Here is an 18227-nt window from a genome sequence, read left to right on the forward strand (position 1 = left end):
GTTGTGGGTGAGGGCAAAGTACAGTGAGAGAGAGAGAGCGCAAGAGTTTAATTCAATTAACTGCTAATTAATAAATACAGAAGTGGTGTATAAAAACAGATAGTAAAAAGTGATAAAAATGTATTATGGGCACCCACCGCAGCCTCAGCCTGTTGTCATATGACCCACCCTAACTATATGCTTTATCTAAAATTAAAGTTTTAAGTTTAATGTTAATGGTATCTGTCTTCTGAATCCAAACTGTGAAATGGTTCCGTGGAAATGGGTCCTTACAGCTAAAAGCTCTGCCTACTTTTAAAAGCTCTAGGAACCACAAGTAGCCAGCGGTCTGAGAGCAAAGTGCTTTCATAGGATGATATATGATATGATATATCTGAAGTATTATGAGGTCCTTAAGATATGACAGGGCCTGATTATTCAAGATTTTGAATCTAAAGATTATTTTAAATTCAATTCTGATTTTAACAAGGAGTCAGTGAAGAGCACTAATATGGGAGAAATATTCTCTCTCTTTGTAGTCCCTGTCAGTACCCTCGCTGCAGCATTCTGGATTAACTGAGGGGCTTTTTAGGGAGTTTTTCAAGCAACCTGAAAATACTGAATTACAACAGTCCAGCCTAGATGTAATAAATGTAAGCTAGCTTTTCAGCATATTTCTGCCACAGTGATGGGCCACGGTAATATCATCTCAAGTATTTAGTGAGACATCGTGTTTCTAAGATTCCCAGAACTGAGCACAATAACCTCAGTTTTATTGAAATGTAAAAGTAAAAAAAAAAACAAAACAGATCAATCCAGGCTTTTATATCTTTAAGAAGTGACTGTAGTTTTACTGGCTGATTTGTATCATATGGCTTCATGGATAAATAAAGCTGGGTATCATTTGCATAACAATGAAAACCTATGCAGTGTTTCCTAATAGTATTGTCTAAGGAAAGCATGTATAATGTAAAAAGTACTGGTCCCAGCACAAAACCCTGTTAAAGAAGACTCCCCATTTACATACACAAACTGGAATCTGTCAGATAGATATGCTTCGAACCCATCATGCATTTAAATCTTTGTAGCAAACAGACAACACTATGGAAGCACACAGATGAGTCTACAGCTGGAGAACTGCAGGCCATATTACCTGTGACACAACAGGTGAACAGTAAGAATGTACAGCTGATAAATATGATAGGAACATCTCTGATAAATCCCATATAGGTTACTGTATGAAATAAGTCACTATATGAAAGTTTGAAATTAATTAATCTACACAGATGAAGCTACACAAAACATTACTATGAGTTATAAAAGAAGGTAATGAGATAGTGAAGTGAGAGCCAAAACCAAGTGAGAGATCTGTACATGGGAATGTATTTGCACAACCTCATGGTAAATTTAACATAACTCTACAACATTTTAGAGTTACCTTGCAAACATTACCTTTCAACAAGGTAACGTAAAGTTCCTCAAATGATTTGTGTGCCACCTCCAAATAAGATTTGCCTTAATTGCTATACTTTTACATTATCTGACAATAAGTTTTACATGAACTCAGAAATTTTTTACATAGCCTTGCGTAACTTTACTCAAATTTAATCAAAGTTTTACCTGCATATGAAGCACAAAATTCAAAATAATGCTGCATCCATGTTTTCCAAAAGAATTTCTCATTTCGATTCATTGACCGCAAAACAGTTTTTGATTTTGCTTAAATCCATTCTAAATGAGCTTTGAATCAGGATCTGGATCATGTTTACATTTGCCTTTTTTTTCCACATGTCATAATCTTTGCGAACACATAAATATAGGTTTATGAGTTTCGGAAATATTATTTTTTTTAATATTTCAAGCAGCATCGAAATTCTTTTGGAATTGGGAAATTGGGATTCTAAACTTTCAGCTTCCATAAGCCTCCAGGAAAACATAAAGATCTCTATCAAATAAGGTACCAGACATAATTACATGTGACTAATTATTCTTATGTGCATAGTTATCACCCAGAAACTTTGAGCCAAGAAAATGTGTTTAGTTCTTGCAATGTGCATTACATTCCTTTTGATTCACATGAAGAGTTGGTATATATAGGGGTGGCTGTAGCTCAGGTGGTAGAGCAGGTCATCCACTGATCGGAAGGTTGGTGGTTTGATTCCTGGCTTCCCCTAGTCTACATGCCAAATATCCTTGGGCAAGATACTAACCCCAAATTGCTCATCCATCAGAGTATGAATGTGTGTGAATGTTAGCTATGAAGCACTTAGAAAGATGTGCTTGTGCGAATGGGTGAATGCACAAGTTGTGTAAAGTGCTTTGAGTGCTCAGATGAGTAGAAAAGCTCTATATAAGAACCAGTCCATTTACCATATATTAGTTCACCTAAAATTCGCTGCCAGTTGACATGAGACTACATCATGAATTCTGTGCTAACTACTCATTTTAAATAATCTGTGACAGTGCCAAGATGTACTCCTTGGAAAGGCAGTTACAAGTAAAATCTGTTTTTTGTTTCAGCAGCTGCTACATCTTTCTGAATGCAATGGAGCAGCTAGAGCTGTGACTCATATATATATATAAAATTCCCCCTCTCACCCCTCCGCGTGGTCCTTATTCTTCAAGCTTGGGTCCTCTACCAGAGGCCTGAGAGCTTGAGTGTCCTGCGCAGTGTCTTTGCTGTTCCTAGGATGGCGTTCTTCTGGACAGAGATCTCAGATGTTGTTCCTGGGATTTGCTGGAGCCACTCGCCTAGCTTGGGAGTCACTGCACCTAGTGCTCCGATTAACACTGGGACCACTGTTACCTTCATCCTCCACATCTTCTCGAGCTCTTCTCTGAGCCTTGGTATTTCTCAAACTTCTCCTGTTCCTTCTTCTTGATGTAGCTGTCATTCGGTATCACTACAGCGGTTTTCCTCTGCTTGTCCACCACTATTATGTCTGGTTGATTAGCCACCCCCATTTTTTCCATCTGTATCTGGAAGTCCCAAAGGATCTTAGCATGGCTCATTGTCGACCACCCTTTTGACCTCAGGACTTCCTGGCCATACTCAACACAGATGTTCCTGTATACTATGCCGGCGACTTGTTTATGGCGTTCCATGTATGCCCTGCCTGCCAGCATCTTGCATCCTGCTGTGATGTGCTGGAGTGTCTCAGGGGCATCTTTACACTGCCTGCAACTGGGGTCTTGCCTGGTGTGGTAGACTCCAGCCTCTATGGATTTTATACTTAGAGCTTGTTCCTGTGCTGTCTTTCAGTCCAGCCCCTGGTAGGATTTCTGGATGTCAGTCACTTCTTCCACCTGCCGGTGATGCATAACATGCAGGGGCCGGTCCTTCCATGATGGAAATTGAGAACCCAGAAGTTCAATTCCTTGGAATTTTTAGTCTGTCAGTTGGTTTCAGTTTGTCTGCTGGAGAAGGAAATTAATGGCCCAGTCTGCAGTGTGGATATGGAGATTACTTTTATTTTTACAAGAGTGCAATGGTAAAGTGTAAAGAACAGAAACACTTGCATTATACTGCCAACACATAAGTGATATGGATGATGGAATCAGAATAGCTAAATTCTTATCAATTCCCAATTCATTCTTAGGTTGTTCCATTACAGACCATGAAACTGAAGTGCTGCACAAGTTCAAAGCCTTTTTATGCTCATATTTGAAACACACGAATATCAAGACCTCCAAGTTGGCACAAAGAACAGGGGCAGAAACAGCTTATAACACTCTAACCCAGTGACTATCACGGAGACTTCAGTTTTATCTGAACTGACAAGTTTGTCTGGGATAGGAAGAACACAGCTTCAATTTTGTATTTGGGTCAGTAAATGGTACAAATGTAAATGCACATGTGTTGGTATACGTGTGTCTCACCCATTGTTGGTGTGCTTAGAGCCATGACTCCATAGTAGGAGAACGGGCCAGTTTCAAACTTCATGTTCTCATTTCCGGCTTCAACCTCCACCCGTCCCTGTAATACAAATACGAATGCAAACATAAATACACAAACACACAGACAAACACAAACTAGAGAAATCTTTGATGAAGAAGTGACCATTCCAAACATTTTCAGTAACACAAGGCTTAGATGGGGACCAGGCCGCTAAGCTAAGAACTATCTTTGTGGAAAGGTGTTCTATATGTCTATCATTTAATGACCAAAAGAGATTTTCCATCAGACAATAACAGAGACACCTCCTTGAAAACCACATCTGACTCCTGCAGAAAATTTTGTGCACAACTTTAGCATCAGCCTGTTTACTGGCTTCTGTAACCACACAGCCTCCACTTCTACCATGCAGACCACATTAAGATCTAAAACCACTACATCCTGACTCGATATGTCAGCAACGCTAGGCTTGGTCTACTGTATATGAGAAATGGTCAATTTGTTTTTATGAATATATAAAGTCTTAAAGATCCAAAATGTTTTTTTAGAGGAAGCATTTCAGCATAAGAAGCTGTGGTATGCCAACTTGGCAGCTGAGGCAGAGGACAGAGGCTGGAAGATCAAGGTGCGCCCGGTGGAAGTGGAGTGCACGGGCTTTGTTGCCAGTACAACAGCAAAACTGCTTAGAGAGATTGGGATCAGAGGACAGGCGCAACGCAGGCTATAAGAGAACTAGCTAACACTGCTGAGAGGACCAGTCACTGGATGTGGTTAAAAAGGGCTGACATCACTTGGGCAGCTACAGCAGTCAGCTAACCGCGAGAGAAAAGAAAATATTACGCTCTTCTCCCCTTTTCTGGGAGGCAGTGGGGAGCTAGAGCGTACAGCCCAATCCAGCGGGCAGGTGTGGGAAGCCAGATCGGATGCCCCCCTTCCGGCTCTCCTCTCTCCTATCTTGTACCTTTTCTATCCCTTTGAAGAAGTGAAGCTCCATAAATGCTAAAGAGGTAAGTATTATTTCTCAGTTGCAGTGAATAGATAGGAGAAAATAAACTGTACAAAAATAAACAGAAGAAAGAATAGGAGAAATAACAATTTAACATAAACCAGTGACACACTGCGGGGCCTGATCAACCCTGGCAGGACCTCCTTGGATGAGGGTGTCTAGTGATAATGGCCGAAACACCCAAGGAATCCAAGGTCCACTACTGATGATGTGTCCCAAATCTTAATATGATAACCTAGATCAGATCTCTATTCCCCCCCCACCCAAAAAACAATGGCAGATTAGCTTGGTAAAAGACCAAAAGTTGAGGCACACAACGATGTGTGCTGCTGGTAAAGTTTCTGGGTTGCCTTTCCTCATAACAGTCATCCCTCAAGATTCTCGCCATTTAAAGCAATGCATTATCAGGGAGTACAACATCTAGTCCTTTTACTGAATTTAAAATGGCGTAAAATAGAGTTACTTCCATAGCATTTCATTAGTTGTTGTTTTGGGTTTTTTTTTTTTTTCATTTTAATGATTTGCTTTTAATAGAGGAATCCATGTTGCCTTTACCAAACTGGCATGATTAGTAATGCAAAAGCCCAAATGTTTTTGCACTTTTGAATGTATCACATTTCCAGTAATACTCTCAGCCAGCTATATTACCTTAATCATGTTGCTGAACATCTTTCCTCACACCCTGTTTTGCAGGACATTTTACTATTTCCCTTATTTCCAGGATTTACTGCCCTGTCCTCCAGGGCAGTAAATCAAAACCTCAAAAGGTTTTCAGGCTTTCCAGGACCTGCAGGAACCAGACTGTCTATGTGATACATGTGTGCCCTGGAGCCTCTGCAGTGAAAAATCCACGAGTCGGGTCTTATGGCATGTAAGAGAAACACCTTAGCCTCCTATAAATATTACATCCTGCTGCAGGCACTCCAGTGTAGGGTTCAGTGTCTCTTTACCTCAAACAAATCCACACATAGACGTTTGTGCTTTCCTTGCTCTCAGGACTCCCGATAATACACTGCCTTAATTTAACCTTTAACATAAATGCTGCACTGATCTGATTCCAACCTAAAACTCAATGCAGCTCCACGAGGTCTGTCAATAAAGACAAGCTAAAATCTACATTTTCCAAGGTTTAAGGATCAAACTGGTCCTCACCAAGACAGACACGCGTGCACACACACACACACACACACACTGCCAAGTGGTGGAATGGGAGCAGTTCTGCTCAGGTTGCACACTGAGCATGTAGAGTCCCTCTATCCACACCTCAGGTGTCAAACAACAAAGCCTCCAGAAACTAACAACAGTTTCGCCTCAGCACAGCAGACACAGCCATCGTATGTGTATTCATCTGCATCTTGCTTTGAAACACTAAATAGAGAACTTGTACTCAATTCTCCAAATACCCTCCTAAGGGCACGCACAATTTTGTTGTACACTGTAAGTACCTTAGGTCAGGTACAGACTCGAAAGGTGTTTAGAGCCTGCATGTGTGCAAATCACCCCTACACACACACACCCTAACAACCAGAGATAAACCTGTTGGTCACCAGATTAAGCAGGTCAATCTACGTCATCCAGTCAGACTACATTATGACCCTTGAAATCTATGGAGGACCAAAACTGCCAAAATGAAAATAGATAAATGAATCGATAAATCAATAAGTGACTCAAAAAAGAATAAATCATGAATCTCAAAAATACAATGTAGAGTACTTTTTATTTAGTGTCAATTTAATTTACATTTGGTTTACAAATGTATAAACTTTCACATTTTCAGTGGTTTGAGGAGACTATGAGCAATATTTTCACCAATGCGCAACTCAAGGCTTTAAATATCTCTAGCTTCAAAGCCATCGGACTCTGTTAGCAATAACAGTCACTTTACCTTTGGTTAGTCAGCTAGGTTTGGAGTGGTGTGCAACTTTAGTGTTTTTAACTTATTAGCATACTTGGGCAGAAATTTCACAGAGACCAGCTGGGAACCACCAGTCCCTAGGGGGGAAAAAATGACTATTCCACAGCCAGTTGAGAGAACTTGACCAAAGTGTACTTGGTCATAAAAAAATTTATGGTGCTGCATCAAAAACAGTGTTTGGTGTTCAGGAGATTGTCAATAGGTTGTACGGAACATGACAATTTGTCTGCAAACACTCGCCAATTACTCACCAACTGGTTGTGAAACAGTATTTCAAAAGTCCCAGACATACTCCTGATTACCACCAAATCATATAGGTGATGTCACCATTTCTACAGACTATATGAATGTGTTTTTACCTGCAGAATGAGAACAAAGTAGTCGACAGGTTTGCCTCTCTGATAGAGGAAGTGCTGTGGCGATCGTTTATCATTTTCATTAAACTTTAGTTCCTGGATGACATCCGGATGTTTGAGGATCCTCAGTAGGACTTTCTCTGTGATCTGGAATGGGCTGAACAGGCTCACCTCTAATGGGAGAGAAACAAAGGCATTGTAAACGATCAAATTAAAACAGCAGAAAATACAGGCCTTGGACTAATTATTGACTGAGAGGTTTTTAGTAGATAACTTTATAGCATTTTACAGTCAATAAATAAAAATCAGCTGATTAGTTTAAGCCCTGTTAATTTGCATACTAAAAGATAGCATGTACAGACAGTGGCTGTGATTCAGCAGAGGATAATAGTCAGTGGCACTGAAACATTGTGTGCTGGCTAAATGCAAGATTAGTGCCTAGTGAATATCACCTGTGGCCAGGAAACGATGAGCTGCCAGTAGGAGCTGAGGAGAGATCTTCACCTTACTGTCCCCTTCTTGCTTGAACGCTGAGAAGTCGCGTTTGTTTTTGTTGGGGTCCACCTTCTTCCTGTTCCTGTTGTCAGCTGTGGCAAGAAAGAAAAGAAATAGGAGTTTAAATAATAGTAAAAATGAATGAAATTAAATGAAAAGTCATGTTTTGCTCTGTTAAAATTTCAAAAAAGTTTAAACTTAGAAAGGTAAAAGTCAAAGAGGAGGAGGCAGCACGAGCAGGCACCAGCTGATAGCACTCCGGCAAATTCAGTGTTTTTTTACGGTGTCCCACACAAACCGTTAACTAACTGACTCTATTGCACTCCACATACCACTGCCTTTGTAATGCAGATGCTGCTCTATGGACAATTCTACCCTCAAGAATCTCATGTTTACAAGCTGCTACACTGGTCACTTTAAATCATTAAACCTGTAAATTGTATTGTAATTCTCTTCTTATATTTATTGTTGTCTTTTGCACTGAATGGAACTGGAGCCTTGTCATCTCGTCTCTCTATTAAACTGTACTGTATATAGCAGAGATGACAATAAAGTTTACTTTGACTTTGAGAAGTTATAAGGTAATGATAGCAAGCTTGTTTACCAAGGTGAATTCATAAGCTATACAGGTGTAACGCAAAGCAATACGTGTCAGGCAAATGAATAATAAAATATTAAAATATACTCATTAAAACTAAAGGAACAGCTTTTGTGGTCTGTAACTTACAGCAAGTCAAATTATTAGGGTTAATAATGTGAGTCATGTGAGTTATTAAAGGTTGAGCTTTTCAGACCCTAGTTATGTTAATGTGATCATTAAAAAAAAAAATATCATAAAGTTGGACACTTTAACATGAGAGGCTGTGGGGATTTTATTTAACATTTAAATTATATTCACAAAGTAGGACAACACAGCAATCATCTCTAAGTACAGGTCCTGTGTACATGTGCTGCTGTATCACTGTACCAGTGCTTTTGTCGGTGAGTGAGTGTTTATGTGTTATAACATTTATGTGAGTGCTGCAGTCAGCAATTAGCAAGAGCTGACTCACTGTAGAGGTCAGATTCATCCAGGATCTCTGACTTGATGATCTCCTCGATAACATCCTCTAAGGTGACCAATCCCAGCACCTCATAGAAAGGATCTCCCTCCCCCTCATTGTTCACCTTCTGGACGATGGCCAAATGAGATTTACCTGGTGAGGACACAGATCACCTAAAGGTTATGAGAAACAAGAGCACTGCAGAACATGCATATCATTTTTCTCATCATTTTAAATTCCCTATGTTTCCAGAAATCATTTAACAGGAAAGTGGGGCAGCATCAAACACGACAGAGGAGAAGAAGTTAGCAAGTTTCAGTGCAGCTGCTGTGTCTTTAACTTCAGCATCTAGCCTTTAGACAGATTTAGCTCCTGCTACAAGAAAACATCCTTTTTTGTTTTACAACAGTCACACTGCTATTCGATCTGTCAGTGGATTTATCCTGACCGATGAGAGGGCAGACTCATGCCTTAATATAGCCCAGACTAGGCTAAGAGCTTTGAAGAGAAAAGAGTTGGAAGGACTGCCAGAATGAGATAAAGAGAAGTGAGACAGAGAGAGAGGCAGGAGGAGAACGAAGCTAAGTAGAAAGAGGTATATAACAAGAGAACACAAAGCATTAATGCACTCATGACTCTGCATTGTTCTCACAACACTCCCCACATGCCCACGACTGCATGCAGGACTGTGTGCAAACAACTAAACCTGATACAACATGATTAGCAATGGCTGCCAGTAAGAGTTAAGTAAAAACATTATCAGGTCAGCAGGATGGAAACGTGTCACAGTTCATGGTCATCAAACACCAGCAGAAGCAGAAGCACTGTCTACTTGTGGCCTCCATGGTGCTCACTGCTTTGTATGAAGTAAAAGAAACAGAAACATCTGTTTTCAGCAAGAAAACATTTATTCTGTTTCAATAGGTTTCATCAACTCCAGTGGTGAACCTTTAAACAGTGTTTCATTCCCAGCCTTTTTCACCTGACCTGCTTTGAAAAGGTCTTGAGCAACCCATTATTTCTTTATATTTTGCAAGGAAATAGGCACAGTGACTTACTGAAGTGTTGTGTGCTTTATGTCCAGGTTATGCATTTACTGCATTGACAATATGTTTTGGATAATTTTCATACTGAAAACCGAAGCAATTGCCCATCATACACTTTCCAGTTCGTATTGCAAAGTAGATTAAAATCTGATGATACAGCCCAAATCAAAAGATTAAGACCACACAAAAAATGACAACAACAACAACAAAAAAAAGCATATTATGCATGCTTGGATCTTAACAAGGTTCCAAGTAGAGCATCAATATGCAGCAAGGAGAAATGGGAGAGAGAAAAAACATTTTTTGAGCATGCAATTTGTTGAAAACAACTCTTAGACTGAAGCAGGCTGCTATACAGCTGATTAAAAGTTTTGGACCACACCTCCACACCTCCAGTCATGCCAATAACGTTGGAAACATTCGGGACCATCCATTCATCCATCCATCCATTTTCTTCCACTTATCCGCGGCAGGGTTGCGTTGGCAGCAGCCCAAGCAGAGAAGCCCAGACCTCCCTCTCCCCAGCCACCTCCTCCAGCTTGTCCGGGGGAACATCAAGGCATTCCCAGGCCAGCCAGGAGATATAATCTCTCCAGCGTGTCCTGGGTCTGCCCCGGGGCCTCCTCCCGGTGGGACATGCCCGGAAAACCTCACCCAGGAGGCGCCCAGGAGGCATTCTTGTTAGATGCCCAAACCACCTCAACTGGCTCCTTTCGAAATGGAGGAGCAGCGGCTCTACTCTGAGCCCCTCTCGAATGGACGAACTTCTCACCTTATCTCTAAGGGAGAGGCCAGCCACCCTTTGGAGGAAGCCCATTTCCGCCACTTGTATTCGCAATCTCGTTCTTTCGGTCACTACCCACAGCTCGTGACCATAGATGAGGGTAGGGGCGTAGATCGACTGGTAAATTGAGAGCTTCGCTTTTACACTCAGCTCTCTTTTCACCACATGGGACCGGTACAGTGTGCGCATCACTGCGGCCGCTGCACCAATTGGTCTGTTGATCTCCCTCTCTCTTCTCCCATCACTCGTGAACAAGACCCCGAGATACTTAAACTCCCTCACTTGGGGCAGGAACTCGTCCCTGACCCGGAGTGGGCACTCCACCCTTTTCCAGCTGAGGACAAAGGACTCAAATTTGGAGGTGCTGATTCTCATTCCCACTGCTTCACACTCGGCTGCGAACCGTTCCAAGGCAAGCTGGAGGCCATCACCCGATGAAGCCAACAGAACCACATCATCTGCAAAAAGCAGAGATGAAATCCTGAGACCACCCAAGTGAAAGCCTTCTGCCACTTGGCTACGCCTAGACATTCTGTTCATAAAAATTATAATTTCATAAAAATCATAAACAGAATGGGTGACAAAGGGCAGCCCTGGCAGAGCCCATCACTCACCAGGAACGAGTCAACTTATTGCTGTCTATGCGGACCAAGCTCTTGCAACGGTTGTATAAGGACTGAATGGCCCGTAGCAATGGGCCAGACACCCCATACTCCTGGAGCACCCCCCACAGGACCCCCGAGGGACACGGTTGAATGCCTTCTCCAAGTCCACAAAACACATGTAGACTGGTTGGGCAAACTCCCATGTACCCTCAAGCATCCTCAAGAGGATAAAGAGCTGATCCAGTGTTCCACGACCAGGACGAAAACCGCACTGTTCCTCCTGTTTCCAAGGTTCGACTAACGGACAGACTCTCCTCTCCAGCACCCTGGCTTAGACTTTCCCAGGGAGGCTGAGGAGTGTGATTCCCCTGTAGTTGGAACACACCCTCCGGTCCCCTTTCTTTAAGATGGGGACCACCACCTGCCAGTCCAGGGGTACTGCCCCTGATCTCCGCGCAACATTGTAGAGACGTGTCAACCAAGACAGCCCTACAACGTCCAGAGCCTTCAGGAACTCTTCAGCCACGACTGCTAGCACTGTAGTGTGCAGTCCTAGCAATGTGGTAGCCAGCAGCCAAAGACATGATGACTCATACTTCAGACAGCACTACTACCACCATCAGTCCCACTCCCCACAGGAGGTTCGAACGCCATCTCCTTGCAGCACATTTTTAGCAGACAAGTTCAGTTTCTAACCTTAAACAAAAAGTGTCTCTCATCAAAAATGTGCTCATGTTGTTGAAGATTAATGGGCTGAAATATAAAAATCCAATTTTTTAAACTGAATTATTGACATCAGATTGCCTAAAATACTATGGAGACCTTGATTTCCTGTTTTGCTATTATCATGGTAATTTGACAAATGGCACTTTATTTAGGCCTATGCATCATGCATGCAGGACTTAGGCTTTGATGCTATAAAAAGCCACAGCTGAAGGTGATGCTTATTTGCAATGACAGCTGAAATTACACTAATTCGTTTGCAATTTTGGGTGGAAATGAGGCATGCAGTCAGTTCCACAATGACTGAGCTTCATAATGTAGTTGTTTTCATATCTACAGTCTTATAAATGTAATGTCAAAGAATGAAATGCAATGTTTTTAATGTCTCTGGGGGAAAAAAACACATTGATATGTTGCAAGACCATCACAATCAGCTGCAGTGCCAAGGCTGTTATGATATTAAGCTCAGCTTTCAAGGTGTGTATATCAGTGGATTTCTGGCACTACTCCTGTACGGCTGAACGTGCCGATTTTCGTCCCATCAAACAGCACAAATCAGATGATTTGAGCGATTAGGCTAGAGATGATCTCTGACTAGAGATGATCAGTGGTATCCACAGCCAGATTTAATTAAATGAGTAACTTGTGGCCACTTAGGTTTAAGTCATTGCAGCACACAATTATAAATATTTTAGTTTGTCGTTTCTGGTAAGCTGAAATGCTTCTGATGGTGACATTTGTATTCTTGATTTTTCCCCATTTTTAAAAAATTACTTTTACATTCACTTAAAGCCACTTTATTAGGCAGATTCAATGCAATCTAACATCACAGCCCTGCCACAAATTCATTTTTAACTTTTGCTGACATTGTTTTGAATGGTGCGAATTCTGGTTTATCTTTATCACTGAGCTGTGCTTATATGCAAACTTGCACAGCTCAAGTATGTTAACACCAAGTGGGAAGCTTTGGAATGAAAAATGAAGTAAATGTGAAGTGACAAAAACTGCAGTTCCTCTAGAAGTAACTTGAGGTTGATACCCAACTTTACATTATCAAAAGCATTTTTACTATTTAGCATAAAAATGGTTTTGTCCTTTATGAACACTTTCCTCCTTCATAACAAACTGTACTGTGGGTGACATTAAAAAAGAAAAAAACAATATATCCATTTGGATGCTGGAGTGGTGTGGCTAATTTGGGTATCAGGTATAACTGATTGGGATCTCCTAGGCGACATCTTCATTAATTGGAGTCAATGAACTGGTCCTCTATCTTTGCACTATCTGTCCCTTCTGGAGCATTTTAATGTAATAATTTGCGAAATAATATGGCCAACTGTGGGGTATAGACCATTTGGTGACTGAAGTTTGATTTTTTAAACCTATGTCTAATTAGCAGGTATCCGTGCCTGTGCAATAAATTTGTTCAGTTTATGGACTCTAACCAAGCCTGACAGCATTAACCGATAAAGCCTGCCAGCTTCTATTTAAATCTAGTCTCTTATGGTTCCAAAAAACTAAAACTGACAGTGATAGGTTCGTAGCATAAACCTATTTGCTGGAACGTTCAAGACAATTCTGCTACACAGCAAAGCAAGACACGATTAGGCAAAGTACTTTATGTTTCTCGTATACGAGGAAGACCAACTGGACAAACGCGGTTCCTTCGCTTGACCCCAGTTGCTCTTGTCTGCTCCCTCGTAACACTGCTCTTTTATTGAGGTTACATGAATATACATAGGCTCATTAACATAGGTACACATGTGAACAAAGAGCACCGTCTGTGTGTGTGTGTGTGTGTGTGGGGGGGGGGGGGTCAGAATATCAGTAAGAGAAGATACGAGATCTCTCATGACCCTAGGGTGTGAGTGTGTATGCCAGAACACTCTGGAATGCACACAAAGTCTTTGTAGACTACTAAGGATCACACATCCTATCACTACACAATCGATTATACACCTCTAAGCATATTTCTAAGCATAAATGACAATCAACAATATAACCCTGACAGACAGCCAGAATGCTAACGGAATAACCGAAAATGACTGAAAATGGATAAAATGTTGAGAACATCTAAAGTTTGGCATATTGTTCATGAACAGAAAAGATGGAGATAGCCACCATAACATCACCCATGGGAGTCATTAAGTTCCACTGTGGAGGCTTAAATGAAGATTTTTGTCATCACGATCATGGTGTCTTGGAACAAATGAGGGGTGGATATAATTGAAATCAAGGAAACTGCGCTCTTATAGCATAGTGATGTGTCAGTCAATTCTCTGCAAAAATATAGGATGAACAGATTTATCGGTTATAAAAATATCATAACAGCAGAAACATGACCTTTTACTGTTGTTTCTTATATTAAAGTGTATTGATATATATCTGAATATGACATAAGAACTAAAATGTTGGAAAACAAAGTATAAGCTGTGTATTAGATTTCTAGTGTTCCAAGTGGCTGAAGAGTGTGTACTGAATTATTCGAAGGCAAAAATGAATCGCCATTAATTATCTAAATATGCGTATTTACTGATAAGAAAAGTAAATGCTGCCCTACTTCTTATCTGACACTGAAAAGGACAAGATCAGCAGTTTTTCTAGAAATTAATTGTTAATGTTTTTCAAACAAAAATAATAGAAAAGATAACTTTTTCTTAGGTCTGAACTGCAAGTTGCAGTATTTCTTTACATCAGTGTGAACTGCGGGTTCAAGATATTGCTAAGCAATTTTATGACCCAACACTTTGGGGGTGTCACCCTCACCACATAAAGCTCAATTAGATTCTCAGTTTAGCTTTATGTGGTCAATAACTTTTTCCACACTGAGCCAGGCTAACATCATTACAAAAGAAATGCTAGGATATCAAAGAGACCACCAGCAGCGCACATTGACTGTAACCATCTTATTGTGGTTTAAGCTCTGGGTAGTATTCATCCTATCATCCTAGTATCACCAGTATGAAGGGAAAACTATCAAATATTCAGATGTGCACCGAATTAGAAAAGCATTTCAGAAATTGGGTGGGTGGACCACAGCTAATCTCGTTATCTCTTGATACTACTTTTTTCACATACAGCGAAAAATGTATGTATGTACCTTACTGGTAATTTTTGTACCCTTCAAAATCAGCCAGTGGCACCAAACGGCCAACAGCCACGTAGCCACTAATCTAGGCCTTATGTTTGACTTAATCACTTGATTGCAGACACAATGATAACATTAACTTAGATGCACTTCTTATTTCACATGTTAGAAACATATTATGGATTTTTTAAATAAACTGTCATTTATATGACAGTTTATCCAAATAAGTGTTTGCGGTCTAGTTTCTTTTTATTCCTTTTCATATTGGGTTTCAATTTTATACTGCAGCTATGCTACTTGTATTGTTGTGCATGGGACAATTAAAGCTCTCCAATCTTTAATAAGTGAATGCATAAACATACACTGCCCTCATGACAGCCTTATCAGGTGTGTGCAGGTTAAAAGCTCAACCCTGACCCCTTATAAGAGTAGTACAACATGTGCCCCGATGATGAAATGTGCTTTGTGTGTGTGTAGGCTGTGGTGTTCCACTAATCAATAGTGCTGGTGAACAGAGAGAGGGGGGGCTGTCGAGCTCACACAGGTTTAGGTCCCTGGTGATATGAAGGTTGCAGATTTTCAGAACAAAACATCATCAGGTGTTAGATTATGTCAATGCACACCCACCTTTCTTGAACTCCTCCAGCATGGCATCCAGCTTTGTGTCATGAAACACAAAGTGCACAGGATGGTTATAGAACTTGGTGATGGTCTTTAGGTTTGTGCAGTCATCCGGGTCCACGAAGGCCAAGTCCTTCACATACAGGATGTCCACGATGTTGGACCGCTCCTCATCATACACGGGTATGCGCGTGTATCCGCTCTCCATGATCTCTGACATAGTGTTGAAGTCCAGCACAGCATCTGCCTGGATCATAAAGCAGTTGGCTAAGGGAGTCATCACATCCTCCACAGTTTTGGTCCTGAGCTCCAGGGCTCCCTGGATCATGTTAAGCTCCTCTTTGACCAGGTCATTATAAGGCTCTGTCACTTTAAGCATCTCCACCAACTTCTCTCTGTTGTACACAGTGCCGATCTCCTGTCCCAGCAGGAAATCCAGCAGCTTGCTGACGGGAAAGGACAGAGGAAAGGTAAGGAACATGAAGAACTTTGTGAGCAGGATCGTGTTGGCTCCCACAGCCAACCCGTGACGGGAGCACAGCGCCTGGGGGACGATCTCCCCAAATATGACAATGCCAATTGTAGAGGCGACCACGGCGCCCAGACCTGACCCGATGAGGTCATCGAGGAGGATGGTGAGGGTGGTGTTCACCAAGACGTTACCCAGGAGAAGCGAGCATAGGAGATAGTTGCCTTTGCTGCGGATCGGTTCGATTTTCCTCGCATATTTCTTCTCCTTGTCGGTGCCGCAGCTCTGAACGATCCGCAGCTCCATGGGGTCCAGCGCCATGAGCCCCAGGTTCAACCCGCTGAACATGCCCGAGAGGACCAGCAGGCACGAGATCATGATGACCTGCAGCCACATGGGTAGCAGCGACTTCTTCTCCTCCACCACCAGCATCCGGCCATCGCTGTCCCCCAGCTGCACCCACCTGCCGTCCGTGCTCAACGTGCACAGAGCGTATTCTTTCTTCTGGTCGCTTTTGCGCAGCGGCTTAATGTGCACGTTGAGCAGTCCCGACGTGCCCCGGCTGCTCACGTTCATGAAGTTCCCGACGGTGATGTCCTGCGTGAAATCCGCACAAGTTTTATCGAGCGCGTCCATCATGCCGCTGCCGCCCCGGGCCGCCGCCACCACCGCCCCCTTCTCCTCCTCCTCCTCCTTCTTGACCTCTGTGAACTGGATCTGAGTCCAGGCGCCCGAGTGAAGCTGGACCCCGTAAAACCGGAGCTGCACGGAGCTCTCCTCGGTCACCTGGATGACACCCTCGTCAGTGGTGCTGGCCGGCTTGTTGCTCCTCTCCAGCCTCATGCCGAGCACCTGACTCCCACCGCCTCCGCCGCCGCCTCCCCTTCCACCGCTGACACCGGGCCCAGCGGCTGCCACCGACTCTGTCCGGCCGCTCCACAGACAGATAACCACGGTGAGAATGTAACCCTGCTGTCCACTCCATTCTGTCGCCATGTTTGTTTCTGTGCTCGGCGACCTGGGAGCTGACGTCATTTACTCATGTCCAAGCAGCTCCTCCCTCTCCCCCCATTCCCGCTATCTCTCACGTACGCTTACTCATACACGGACACACACACACACACACACACACATTAACACCGACTGCCGGACAGCGACATGTAGAGCTGATAAACAAACACACTCACGCTCCTTGCAGGTCACACACGCTCCTGGTGACGCTTCGCTATCATTTTTCTGCAGCAACACTCACACTCCCCCCGCCTCAGTCCCCGGTCAAGTTACTCCCCGCTGGGCTCGGGGCACTGCGGCACACAGCAGGACGGACGCTGCTGCTGCTGCGGCTGTTCCTGGCCACCGATTTCTCATCCAATTGTATCCAAAGCCAGTTGCGGTTATGTAAAGGCACATGGCATCTGTGTACACCCCGCCCTCCATCCTCATCCTGCACCAGCCTGCATCCCGCTGGCACGATGCCCGGCCAGGGATGCTAGATGCAGGGGACGTTTATTTATTTATTTATTTCCTGAGAGACAAACTCTGTGGAGCCAGGATATAGCCCGTTTGTATAATGATAATAATTACATAAGCTGTCTGCATCCGTTCAGTTAAGATGTGGAAAAGCCTAATAATTTCCGAGGTTGACTATTACATTACTGCATCACTGCATTGTCACGGATTTTTTTCCCCAGTGCACAGTGTTTAGTGTTTATTAGCCATCTTTATTTATTATTAGATCCTAATATTCGCTAATTAGCTGTTATGTAATAAGCCAATAACGTTAAAAGTCCTTTCCTGTAGCGTCACCCAGTGGCCACACCACTTATCAAAACTGTACTTACTAGGTCTGAGGTAAAATTATTTCTGAGGGGCCGAACGTGCCAAAATTAATACAAATACAATGGTTATCATATCGTCTTGTCTCTGTGCCATTTTGTCTATTTTGTCTCTTTATGTGAGTCTTTTTGTGTTTATTTGTTGTTATTTTGTATTGCCGATGCCTGGGTCCAGGGAACAACCCTAACTGAACACATTACGAAGCATTCTGACCGAGTTCTTCTTTTAAAGTGATGTGCACGGACACAGACATTTTTCTTTAGTCACAGCATGCGAATTTTAAAAAGAAGTGAACGTTTGTTCCTTTCACATGGTTTGATTTCATGGTGATGTCTATGGCTTATAGACTTCAGGCAGTCACTGACG

The 18227-nt window shown here is 42.5% G+C and overlaps 1 protein-coding gene across 2 annotated transcripts in view; it reads right to left on the reverse strand.

Annotated features, from left to right (window-relative positions):
- LOC102782454 (cyclin and CBS domain divalent metal cation transport mediator 4b) overlaps positions 1 to 17407 on the reverse strand; it is a 38750-nt gene extending 21343 nt beyond the window's left edge. For both annotated transcript variants that reach the window (XM_006797281.3, XM_006797280.3), the window contains exons 1-5: positions 15563 to 17407; positions 8699 to 8842; positions 7604 to 7738; positions 7155 to 7324; positions 3859 to 3955 (exon numbers count right to left, since the gene is read on the reverse strand). In XM_006797281.3, coding sequence (XP_006797344.1) covers positions 3859 to 3955; positions 7155 to 7324; positions 7604 to 7738; positions 8699 to 8842; positions 15563 to 17060 — 2044 coding nt within the window. In that variant the 5' untranslated portion in view covers positions 17061 to 17407. The remainder of the gene's footprint in view (positions 1 to 3858; positions 3956 to 7154; positions 7325 to 7603; positions 7739 to 8698; positions 8843 to 15562) is intronic.
- Positions 17408 to 18227: the final 820 nt, after the last annotated feature.

The sequence above is a fragment of the Neolamprologus brichardi genome, chromosome 7 (genome assembly GCF_056152115.1).
Source record: "Neolamprologus brichardi isolate AB-2024 chromosome 7, ASM5615211v1, whole genome shotgun sequence".
Taxonomy (NCBI): domain Eukaryota; kingdom Metazoa; phylum Chordata; class Actinopteri; order Cichliformes; family Cichlidae; genus Neolamprologus; species Neolamprologus brichardi.